Source organism: Sturnira hondurensis, unplaced genomic scaffold, assembly GCF_014824575.4.
Source record: "Sturnira hondurensis isolate 20B ecotype Veracruz unplaced genomic scaffold, ASM1482457v3 Scaffold0022910, whole genome shotgun sequence".
Taxonomy (NCBI): Eukaryota; Metazoa; Chordata; class Mammalia; order Chiroptera; family Phyllostomidae; genus Sturnira; species Sturnira hondurensis.
Window position 1 is genome coordinate 8,794,761 of NW_028095541.1, and position 13,408 is coordinate 8,808,168.

The 13,408-nt window shown below is 37.2% G+C and overlaps 1 protein-coding gene across 4 annotated transcripts in view; it reads right to left on the reverse strand.

Annotated features, from left to right (window-relative positions):
• Window positions 1–13,408, reverse strand: part of FRY (FRY microtubule binding protein) — a 449,099-nt gene that overhangs the window by 285,844 nt on the left and 149,847 nt on the right. For all 4 annotated transcript variants that reach the window (XM_037037290.1, XM_037037291.1, XM_037037293.1 and 1 more), the window contains exon 3: window positions 642–695. In XM_037037290.1, the coding sequence (XP_036893185.1) occupies window positions 642–695 (54 nt within the window). The remainder of the gene's footprint in view (window positions 1–641; window positions 696–13,408) is intronic.

A 13,408-nucleotide genomic window follows, 5' to 3' on the forward strand; every position in this document is an offset into this window, starting at 1 on the left:
AACGTGCCTTTTGACCCAGCAATTCCACTGCTAGGAGTATATCCTAAGAACCCTGAAACACCAATCCAAAAGAACCTATGCATCCCGATGTTCATAGCAGCACAATTTACAATAGCCAAGAGTTGGAAGCAACCTAAATGCCCATCAGTCAATGACTGGATCAAAAAACTATGGTACATTTACACAATGGAATTCTATGCTGCAGAAAGGAAGAAGGAGCTCCTACCCTTTGCAACATCATGGATGGAACTGGAAAGCATTATGCTGAGCAAAATAAGCCAGGCAGTGAAAGACAAATACCATATGATATCACCTTTAACAGGAATCTAAACAACAAAACAAACAAGCAAGCAAAATGTAATCAAAGACACTGAAATACAGAATGTGCTGACAGGGTCCAGAGGGTAGAGGGGAGAGAATCACAGGGGAAAAGGGGATGGACTCACATGAATAAGTATGAAGGACACATGGACAATACCTAAGGTTGGGGGCAGAGATGGGAGGGAGGTGGGGAGCACTGGGGAGGGGGGGCAGAGCTGGGAATACAAGAAAGAAAACTGTACTTGAACAAAAGTTAAATAAAAATAAAAATAAAAAAAATAAATAAAAACCAGATATAACATACATAACCGATCACATACTTGATCAAACTGGGGGTCTTCTCCACGTTGTAAGGATTTTGTCAATGGCTTTTCCTACAAAGAAAAAGAATATGTATGGGAAAATTATTAGAGGCTCTTAAATATTACAAAAGAAATTCCATTAGTATTATAATTTTCTCATCTATTTCTCTCTTCATGGGATAAAAAGGTGACAGTTTTCAAGTAAGTAAGAAACTGTCGTACTCTTCTAACCTAAACATGTAGTATTTGATCTTTACTGCCACAATTCTTGCTATTCACCTTAACATATACCTCTTCTTTGACCAAAACATTAAAAATCTAATGTTCTAAGTGGTACTGCATCTTTCAATGGAAATCACATCATAAAAACTATGGGATTCACTTGACAAAGTTTAGCAGCTACCTTGGGACTTGACATACAATAAAAAGTTGAAACTGATGTACTAGTCCAAGTCCCTGGATTTAGAAACAAAATAAGGTCAATTATTAGACTAGTGTTGAGGGTCAATCTATCAATCACACACTTACTAGGAATAATCATTGAATTTGGGGCATGTTACTTGACTTGCACCACATCTAAATCTCTGTAGAAGTAATCTGGGTAGTAACAAAGGTGTGCAGAAACATTTTCTCTTAATTATTACTTACATTTGAAAGCCTTACCTGACCTTCTAGCATTTTATAACTATGAACCATTTATCCTTACCTGTTGTTTTGTTTTGGGTATGGAAGACTGACTCAAATCTGGTTTAGCATTAGAAACCATGTAAAAGTCATATGTCAAAAAATAATGTTGCACTTGTAACCAATGTTGATGTCCTATGAAGACTCCATTTACATTTTGCCAATCACACAGAACCTGCCCCACCTCACTTCTCCAACCTTCTTCTTTACTTGGAAAAGTGCATATATATGCATAAGGTGGATGCAAGCCCTACTCTCAACTCTAAACTGAAAATCCACTGGCAAGAGCCAATGGATCAATTTCTTTGTTTCATTTGCAAAACACACAGCTTCAAAATGTGCATTTATCTAAAGTAAAGAGAACGCTTCATTGTTAAGAGCTAATAAACATTTTTCTCTTCAAAGTATACTATCTAGAACTAGTGGGAGAAGGGATAAAAAATGTTGGTGAAAGCAAAGGAGAAAATTAAAGGAGTAAGAGATTAAGCTGACTGTTCAAGAACACAGATTCAGACTCATTAAATTGCAAAGCATTCTCTGTGTAAGTGGAGGTTATAATGTCATCTGAAGTTCTTTGTAAAACCAATTAAAATACAAGTATGAAAATTAAGGAGGTGGAAACAGGTGGTATCAAGTCCCACAAATACTCTTGGAACAAATACAGCATAAACATTTCTATGCAGTGGAATGCTGACAAGCACAGTGTTCCCACCATGGGCAAGAGTCTGAAATGGTAAAAGTGCTCAATGACATTTTAGGAATATAATCTATACTTACTCATCATTCAATCTCAGTTCAACTGCCACTTCATCAGGCAAGCCTTTCTCTGTGTCATCTCCTAACACCACTTCCAGACCCCTGTCACATGCCTGCAAATCTCCAAATACTTTTCCTTTCACAGCACTTACTAGAGTGTGAAGTCACATCACAGTGTGGAAGCATGCTGTACAATTGTACATTCACGAGGACGAGCTGGGTGCCACCTCCACTAGACTACATGCTCCAGAAATGCAGAACCCTCTTTCTGCTTCTCCCAGCACTTAGAGTTACAGGGCAGAGCGGTGCTTGGTCATGGTACTTTAACTTTTAGAGACTCTTGGCACTAATTAGATATTTGATGGTGTTAGGAGATTTTAATGTTTTAGGTATGGCAGTTTTGTTTCAAAAATAATCTTTATATTTTAGAGATATGTACTGAAATACTCATGAACTTCTGAGTTGTCCAAAGTGTTCACTTAGTTTTTTCTGTACAAGACTCTAGTAGTGCTTAGTTGTTTTTAACATCATTCCAAACAATTTTGTTCAGTTTATTGTGTCAGCTGTCATTATCAGTGTGCATTAAAAATATTAAAGTTGGTGAATTTTCATGCAGCCATTTTAATATTGAAGATGGAAGAAAATACACAGCATTTTTGGCATATTATGCTTTATTATTTCAAGAAAGGTAAAACACAACTGATACACACAAAAAGATTTGTGCAGTGTATGGAGAAGGTACGGTCAAAATCGAATGTGTCAAAGGTGATTTGTGAAGTTTCTTAGTACTACTGGTATGTTGGTGAAATAATCCTTTGCTGTGGGGCTGTCTTATGCACTGGAGGATGTTTAGCAGCACCCCTGGCCTCTACCCACTAGAAACCAATAAATAGCAGGGGATACCTGACATACTCAAAATATCCAGATCAATAAAGTTATTGGTGAAAATGAAAAATGCATGTTTTGTTTTACAGAAAAAACTAAACAGACTTTTTGGCCAACCCATAGTACTTGCTTCATATAATACTGGGGGGAAGTTCAAGGAGTATGTGACAAAGTGGCCATGGGTTGACAATTGCTGAAGGCAATGATAGCATTCATTATGCTGTCTTTCTACTTTAGATGTTTGAAATTCTCTATTAAAAACCAAGCAACAAAAACTAAAAACAGAAGAATATATCACTCTGTCATCATTGCTTAACAAAAATGATCTTACAATGTTTCCCTTTTCAAGATGGCATAAGCTACTTCTTAAAACTTATTTCAACAGCACTTACCCAACTTTTATTTTTTCCTAATGGCATTGCAGAACTGATCACTCTGCAGTTCTTCCCACTTACCAATAGGATCTAGGTGGCAAATGTCTCGCCTGCTCTGAGAAAAGCAAGATAACAAGCACAGCTGCCCTGCCCGGCCCGGGGGACTTCTCCTGTCACAAAGAGTGCTGCAGGGGTGTTGAGTATTTTCACAGGAAAAGAGAAAGGTCCCCGTTTGTGCCTCGCACACCCTGGAAAGTTCCAACCACCTCCGCCTCCCCTTAAGAAAATATAAACTCTAAAGGTTCTTTGTGTCCCTACCTACCTAAAATCTGTAAGGAAAGCCATCAACTTCTACCTCAATATTCAAACACTTTTCAGTGTATACTGGCTACATTTTTACTTATAGTCTTCTCACACTGGGCCCTCTATAATCTGTAAGAGGAGACATGTCCACACAAGACAGGACATGGGCAGTTAGACAAGTCTAGAGAGAGTCTACATATGTATCAAAGAAGTTTTATTTGAAGGATACGAGAGGCTCATTTAATAAATCATATTCGGCTTCTGATGTTTTACTGGACTAAAAAAAAATCCCAAGTGTGCCCTATAGAGGTAAGGCTTCACTAACCTAAAATTTTTTTAAGTTATTATTGCCCTCAGAGATATTTCATTTATTTATTTTTTTAGATTTTATGTACTTATTGTTAGAGAGGGGATGGTAGGGAGAAAGAGAGAGAAAACTGATTGGTTGCCTCTTGCATGTCTCCAACTGGGGATCTGGCCTGCAACCCAGGCATGTGCCTTGACTGGGAATTGAACCAGTGACCTTTTGGTTTGCAGTCTGGTGCGCAATCCATTAAGCCACAGCAGCCAGGGCGTAAAGATATTTCAAGAGATAAGTAATCAAACAATGCCATGAGAGTTAATGTGAGATTATTCAATTTGTCAAATACATTACCAGCTTTTTTTTGTTTTCTTTTATTGTATTTTACTTTGGACACTATCAAATATCCTCCAAAAGAACATCATTGTTTTTTTTAAAGATTTTATTTATTTAACTTTAGAGAGAGGGGAAGGGAGGGAGAGAGAAACATCAATGTGTGATTGCCTCTCATGTGCCCCCTACTAGGGACCTGGTCTGTAACCCAGGCATGTGCCCTGACTGGGAATCGAACTGGTGACCCTTTGATTTCCAGACTGGCATTCAATCTACTGAGCCATACCAGCCAGGGCCCAAAAAGAACATGTTTTATCATATATAAAGGCAGAATTATTCACTACATAATGAAGAGAGTTTATATTCAGGAACTGTAGTCTCTGCCCTAAGTGTTCCCAAATCTCCCTTGCTGTGAATTAAACTTAAGCAAGTTTGAACACCTACCTTTCTTAAGGAGCTGTTTTAGTGTCTCAATTAATGTAACAGTTGGATCTAGTAGTTCAGTGCATGGGCTGGAATCTGAGAAGTTTGAAGTTGAATCCTAGGTACCCTATGTATAACACATGAATCTTACTTAGTCTCTCTGAGTTTCAGTCATCTTTTGGGTAACACAGGAATAAATATTACCAATCTACCACATACAGCTGAAATATGAATGGCATGGAGTATTTGATAATTGATAGTCCTTATGGTTATTAAAATTCCTAACACATTATTGGGATTAGATGAGGTTAAAATGTGTGTCACCTTTCCTAATGTTCAGGAGCTGAAACTGAGCTCCACATGTTTTCCTGGGGGGCATGTGCACTCCCACTAACATTAATTAAAGCTTTAATTTTAGCTTCCATGATGCTTCCTAGTGTAACTAAAAAACTACATTACAGACATTATGAAGATTAATTATCCTTCTCTCTTAAAAAATAGGCAAAATGTTATTACTATGACTTTACTTCTTAATACTTAATTTAGAGGAAACCTTTTAATTTAATGGTGTGATGAGATAAAGACAACAAAGTTAAGGGAAAACTCTATGACCAAATTTCTCAAAACTAGAAACTACAGTGGTTTTGATTACAGATTTTTCAGAAGTGAATTTAGTACAACTAGGTTCTCTTGTCACCCAAATGAGAGGAGGTTAAGGAGTGAGCCAGCCCACTCCCATGGTCCCATCTCTGTGGTCCCATCCTCGTGGTCCTCTGGTGACAAGACAGTGTCTTAATAGCAAATTGCTGAGCCAGACCTGGAACACCACTGAAACATTCCAGCCAGAACACCAGTACACAATGGCAGGCAGCCTAGTTAGCCTGGACCAAAGAAAAATGGGTTCTAGGTATCTCCAGTCTGACACAGACTTTTCTCTTCAGATGTCATTTGTGTCAGCCTGGACTCAATTCTGGAAACAGATCTAAGGAGTGAGCCAGAGGCCTCACTGTTTTGAATATAGACGACTCCTCCTCAAAAGACTTCCCAGAAATGAGGGGCAAATGAGGGCACTCAAGGGTATGAATGCCTTGAAAGTATACTCTGGTCATTTTACTTTTTAAAATTTTTATTTTATTTTATTTTATTTATTTATCTTTAGAGGGGAAGGGAAGGAGAGAGGAAGAGAAACATCAATGTATGGTTGCTTCTTGTGCATCCCCTGCTGGGAATTGGCCCTTGCGGGGAACTGGCCTGCAACCCAGGCATGTGCCCTGACTGGGAATCGAACCGCGATCGTGTGGTTCGCAGGCCCGTGCTCAATCCACTGAGCTACACCAGCCAGGGCTACTTTTTAAAAAAAATTTTAATGCTCTTACTGGTTTTATTATTACAATTCACAATTTTACATTTAGACTGACTGCAGGAGGCATAAATCTACTATATTTCCTTTTTTTTCCAATTTTTTAATTTAATTATTTTTCAAGTACAGTTTTCTGTCTATTACTCCCAACCCATCCCACCCCCTGTGCTCCCCACCTCCCTCCCATTTCCACCCTTCTCAGTTGTTGTCCATGTATCCTTTATATATGTTACTCTAAATCCCTCCCCTATTTCCCCTGAAATTCCCTCCCCTCTCCCCTCTGGTCACTGTCAGCCTGTTCTCTATTTCAGTGTCTTTGGTTATATTTTGCTTGCTTGTTTGTTTTGTTGTTTAGATTCCTGTTAAAGGTGAGATCATATGGTATTTGTCCTTCAACACCTGGCTTATTTCACTCAGCAGAATGCTTTCCAGTTCCATCCATGATGTTGCAAAAGGTAGAAGCTCCTTCTTTCTTTCTGCAGCATAGAATTCCATTGTGTATATGTACCATAGTTTTTTGATCCATTCATTTACTGACGGGCACCTAGGTTGCTTCCAACTCTTGGCTATTGTAAATTGTGCTGCTATGAACATTGGGGTGCATATGTTCTTTGGGATTGGTGTTTTAGGGTTCTTAGGACACAATCCTAGCAGTGGAATTGCTGGGTCAAAAGGCAAGTCCAATTTTAGTTTTCTGAGAAAATTCCATACTGTTTTCCATAATGGTTGTACCAGTCTGCAATTTCACCAACAGTGGACCTACTCTGGTGATTTTAATGACTTACATGGATCAGTGAACTTCTGGTGGAAAACTGAGCCCCCTTGATGCCTGCCTAAGTTTGTCCACAGTAAAAATGGATATCATCCCTAATGTCCTGACCAGCTTTCTAACAAGAACTAATCAGCACTATCAAGACACTTGGAGACCTGTTGAAGAATGGTGTTTACAGAACTATGTTTTTTCTTTGTAATCTACTCAGTTGCCAAAATAAATTTCCTTAACCAAAAAAATATATGCTGGTTTTCACCCGGAATCTTGGGGAAACTTGTCCTAAGATCAAGAGAATGATATAGGGAGTACCTCAAATCAGCTAAAGGTACCAGCAAGTAAGATGCTACATAATGCATGAGAGAAGAGGTAGACTCAAATCTGGGAGACTATTTTGGCACTTTAAAAAAAATTAAAAACACTTGAGAGACTCTGTCTTATTTGTAGCTGCGTTTGCACATTTCAGGAAAGCTTATTTCTCTGCCAAATCTATGAATTCCAAGTACAAATCCAGTATTTGAATAGCGAAGGGGAAACTTCAATTAAATTTGGCTACAAAGTTAATCATGTTAATTGAACAAATGAGCAGTTCCCCTAGACTTTTTTTTAAAACTTCGAGCAGCTACGAAGACATGAACCTCCACCTCTCTTCTGGCTCTTCTGCTCAGCTAGTAATAAGCTTAGACCTTTGTATGTTAGCTTGCTGTGAGCACATGTCCACCTCTGGCTACTGTTTTCTCTACTTTGATTTCCCATCTTCTCATCTTTGATTTCCCAGTGAGTGGTCTGTACTTCCTGTCTTCCCTTCTTTCTTTTTTCAACCACCTGTAATCTGACTTCTTAGTCACCAGTAAAAATAGTCTCCCTAGAGGCCCCAGTGACTTTCCAAATGACAAATTTGGTAGCCATTTGTCAATACATTTCTTTTTGTATATTTCAGCTGCAATGAGACACTAAGATTACTCTCTTCTTGTTACTTGAATCATTCCATCTTCCAAAGTTTCTCCTCCTTCTTTAGATATCTCTTCTCTGGGTCCTTCATAGGCTAGTCTTTCTCTTTAAATTATTATATTCCCTGGGGCTATCTTTGGGGACTTAAAATCAATCACGTTCTGATTTATTTTCTGGCACTACTACTAACACTTCACACACACACATACACTCCATACACACTTACTGTTTTCACACCTAACCAAACCACCTCATCAAAAAATCCTAATTGTCCCTCAAGGTTCATTTATTCCACCACACTTTCCCTGATAAACTTGACAAGAAGTGACAGTTCAGTTTCACTCTTCAATAGCTCTTTCGTACTTATTCATGTATACATCATTTCCCAGGTAGATTAGAGTTTGGACTTTGGAATCAATCAGTCAGACCAGGATTTGAACTGGGGCATTAACCCTAACTATATTACCTTTAGTAAGCTTCATCAAATCTCTCAGGTTTATTGTCTCTGACTAAAAACTTTCAAGGCGATGAGTATAATGGTTAAGAGCAATGATCCTAGATATAGTCCACATTGAATGCCAGCTCTACCACTTACTATGACTTTTGACAAACTGTTTAACCTCTGTATCTCAGTTTTCTTCTGGGATAGTAAGAGTACCTACCTCATACTATGAAGATTAGGTGAGTTAATATTAGTGAAGTACTAAGAACAGTGCCTGGCACCAGATAAACATGACATGTTAGTATTATTATTACCTACTTTCCAGGGTTAATGTGAAGATTAGTTGCCTGAAAAATGATAGTTAAGCAAAAAATGGAAGTTATTCTTATAAAAGTTTGTCTTATTCATCTTTGTATGATGTTTAATCTCAAGTACAGTCACTTGCACTTGAAAGTTAGAAAGTTTCTTTCCTTCTAGAAAATTCCAACTCACCTGTCCTCAACATTCATGGTTTCAACTAACAAATCAAATAGAAATCTCCAGAGGCATTGGGAAATGCCATCAAATAAAATACTGCATTTTTAAAAATCAATTTGGTTGCAGGGTACTAGATATATATTAACAATGAATAAAAAATACCTAATAAGGTGTATAAAAATACCTTATTAGGTATTTTTTATACACCTGACCAGTGTGACTCAATTGGTTGGGCATCACCATGCAATGTGAAAGGTCACCAGTTCGATTCCCAATCAGGACACATGCCTAGGTTGCAGGTTTGTGCACAAGAAGCAACTGATCAATGTTGCTCTCTCACATCAATGTTTCTCTCCCTTTCTTCTCCCTTCCCCAACAAACAAACAAACAAGTAAATAAATAAAATCCTCATGGGAAAAAACTCTAATAAAATATGCCTTAGCATTGTTACTTAAACCTGTAGAAATCATGACTTGTGCTGTCAAAATTACCACAATACTATATAGTCATATAGTCTATATATGTTCACAATGATTAAATATTGCTGTTTCCACACAGAATTTAGCATTTTGACATCACTGGAAGTTATTAATACAATTTTAGGCAATGGCGATAGCAATATTTAATCATTGTGAACATAGAAATGGACTGAGACACCTATTTCTATATCATAATTTAAAATTTATTTTTATTGGCACTTTTCTGCCACTTTAAAATGTGATGATATATTTTCAAATGATCTCTTATTTGTGTTAAAATGATATATATCTCTAAAAATAGTAAAAAGAAGCTTATGATTAAAAAGAACTAGACTAAAAATAACTTGAGGATTAACCTTCCCCTGGTCTTGATTCTCAAAAATAAAAAACTTTGATAATCTTCTCTAAGTCACTGGACATAAAAATGATGGTCTTGCCAATGAATAAACTGAAGTGGATACTACTAAGTTGAAGTAGAGAGCCCTTTGGTTCTTTTCTTTTATTCCTTCACGATACTTTTCATATGGTTTGTTTGCTATGAGGTTCAAACTTTTATTATCATGGTGCATTAAATTTCATTTTGCAGATGAAAAAGTCCCATTTAACAGCCACAAAAGAAATGCTCCTCATCTATCATATTTTTCAGATTATAAGACACACTCCTCCCACTCCCCACTAAATTTGGGAGGAATAATGGTTGTTAATGCTGCTGTTGAGTTCTGCTTACATTTACATTGGTAAAATATTATGTTATTTATGTTACTAAATATTTACCACATTTTTTGCTTCAAATTTTTTCCTATTTTCCTCCTCTAAAACCTAGGTGCATCTTATGGTCTGAAAAATATACGTATATGATTCTAAGAATATTCATAATAAGGAAAACCCATTTCAGGTTGAACAGTGTATAGAAAAAAGTGAATTTGTGAGCCCTTTGGGAAGATCGCATTCAGCAACTAAATGATACTTTTCAACAATTATCTCTGGGTTTAGTTACAAAAACTGTATTTTGTTTCTGGATTAGGGTGAGATTAAGATTTCTGGCAAATGTTTGTTAGATTAAGTAAAGGGTGCCAGACTAAGCTGCCTCACTAGGAAATACTACCATATTCTGCCATGTACAATGTGCTCCCACATATAACATGTACCCACACTTTTGGCCCAAACTTTCAGAAAAAAAACTTTCATTTTAATTTTTAATTCAATTATTTTCATTTATATTTAGATATTTTTTGTGTTATAAGGGAATTGTGGCATTTATTTTTGAACATATTATGGTGCAAGAAATTTTATGTAACAAATAATTACAAAACACAAGAACAGATACAAGAACTTTCAAAAATTTGGAAAAAAGTGCATATTATACATGGCAAAATATGATATTTTAAAAGTTATTTATGTATAATTTCTAACCTAAGGCAATATTTTGTTAAATGTAATATAAATAGCCCTTATCTGACCATACCTGTTTCTTAGTCTCCCTTTGGAACAGCTGTACTTTGATTCTATAACTACACTTGATAGAGAACTAAATCTATGAGTTATTTTTATACTCTTTATATTTCCCTTATTGGGGCTGTTGAAGCCAGAGGAGCCCCCATTTAAAGAGGAGTTTGGCAAAGAACACTAATTGGTTTGTCCTTTCAGAAGCTCCTAGAATCCACAATCCAGAGAGCCATTTAAGCTGGCATTTCTGCCATTTACATTTGGTTAGCATATGAAGATTGACTAATAAGGCAGTGTAGAAAACCACCAACTTGTAAATTGGGCATGATGAAATGTTATAAAATATCATATGGCTGAGGTTAGTAAGTGGCTGTCAGGCTGTGAACATGACTAATTATAATAACTTCATGCAGATCCAGCATATAAAGATCCAAGCTTAGAGGAGGTACTTCTTTAATTAGAGCAGCAGAATTTTTTTTATTTTCTAAATTTTCAATTACAGTTTACTTTCAGTACTATTTTCTATTGGTTTCAAGAATGCAGCATAGTGATTGGACAATCATATACTTTACAAACTGTTTCCCCCGATATTTCCAGTACCCATGCATAGTTACTGCAACACTATTGACTATTTTCCCTATGCTGTGGTTTACATCCCTGTGATTGTTCTGTAACAACTGATCTATATTTTTCAATCTCTTCATCTCTTTCACCCAGTCCCTCAGATTTCTTCCCCTCTGGCAATTACCAGCCCAGTTTCTGTGTCTATGAGTCTGTTTCCATTTTGTTCATTTATTTTGCTTTTTAGATTCCACATTTAGGTGAAATCATATGGTATTTCTTTCTCCAACTGACTTATTTCACAGAGCACAATACACTCTAGGTTCATTCATGCTGCTGCACATGGTAAGATTTCATTCTTTTTATGGCTGAGTAACATCCCATTGTATATAGGTACCACTGCATTCCCACCAACAGTGCACAAGTGTCTCCTCTTCTCCACATGTACACCAAAACTCGTCATTTGTGGAATTATTATTATTTTTTTTAAAGATTTTATTTATTTATCTTTAGAGAGGAAGGAAAGGAGAGGAGAGAAATGTCAATGTATGGTTTCCTCTTGTGAGTCCCCTGCTGGGAACTGGCCTGCAACCCAGGCATGTGCCCTGACTGGGAATCGAACCGCGATCGTGTGGTTTGCAGGCCCGAGCTCAATCCACTGAGCTACACCAGCCAGGGCGTCATTTGTGGAATTATTGATGATAGCCATTCTGACAGGTGTAAGGTGGTATCTCATTGTGGTTTTGATTTGGACTTCTGTGATGATTAGTGACATTGGTGACATTAGTGACATGGTCCAATGTCTATGGGCCATCTATATGGTTTTGGAGAAGTGTCTGTTCAGGTCCTCTGATCATTTTTTAAATTAGATTGCTTTTTTGGTGTTGAGTACTATGAATTCTTTAATATTTTGGATATTAACCCCTTATTGGATGTATTATTGGTGACTATATTCTCCCATTTAGTAGGTTGTCTCTTTAATTTTTTCATAGTTTCCTTTGCTGTGCCCAAACTCTTTAGTTTGATGTAGTCCTATTTGCTTATTTTTTCTTTTGTTTCCCTTGCCCTAAGGAGATATATCAGGAAAAATATTGCTAAAAGATATGTCAGAGGTTTTACTCCCTACATTTACTTCTAGGATTTTTATGGTTTCAAGTCTTTGATTTTTCCATTTTTTATTGTTGCTTGAGTACAGTTGTCTCCATTTATCCCCCACCACTCTCCCTCACCCCACCCATCTTCACCTCCCACCCTAATTCCTACCCCCCTTTAGTTGTACCCATGGGCCCTTTATACATGTTCCTCGATGGCCCTTCCCCATTTTCTCCCTGTTATCCCCTCCCACTTTCCCTCTGGTTACTGTCAGTTTGTTCTTTATTTCAATGTCTCTGGATATATTTTGCCTGCTTGTTTGTTTTGTTGATTATGTTCCACTAATAGGTCAGATTATATGGTATTTGTCTTTCATAGCCTGACACATTTCACTTAGCATGATGCTCTCCAGTTCCATCCATGCTGTTGCAAAGGGTAGGAGCACCTTCTTTCCTTCTGCTGCATAGAATTCCATTATGTAAATGTACCATAGTTTTTTGAACCTAGCAACCTAGTTGGGCACCTAGGTTGCTTCCAGCACTTGGCTATCGTAAATTGTGCTGCTATGAACATTGGGATGCATAGGTTCTTTTGATTTGGTGTTTCAGAATTCTTAGGGTATAATCCCAGCAGTGGAATTACCAGGTCAAAAGGCAGTTTCCTTTTTAGTTTTCTGAGAAAATTCCATACTGTTTTCCACAGTGGCTACACCAGTCTGCATTCCCACCAATGGTGCACTTTTCCCCACAACCTCGCCAGCACTTCTTGTTTGTTGATTTGTTTATGGTGGCCATTCTCACTGGTGTGAAGTGGTATCTCATTGTGGTTTTAATTTGCATCTCTCTGATGACTAGTGATGCTGAGCATCCTTTCATATGTCTCTGGGCCCTCTGTATGTCCTCCTTAGAGAAGTTTCTATTCAGATTATGGTTTCAACTCTTACAGTTGTCTTTAATCTATTTTGAGTTTATTCTAGTGTATGGTGTAAGGAGGTGGTCTCATTTCTTTTTTTTTTTCTTTGCAAGTATCTGTCCAGTTTTCTCAGCACCACATGTTCCTCCCTCCTTTGTAAACATTAATTGACCAAATAGACATGGGTTTTTTAAAAAATATTTTATTTATTTATCTTTAGAGGAGAAGGAAAGGAGA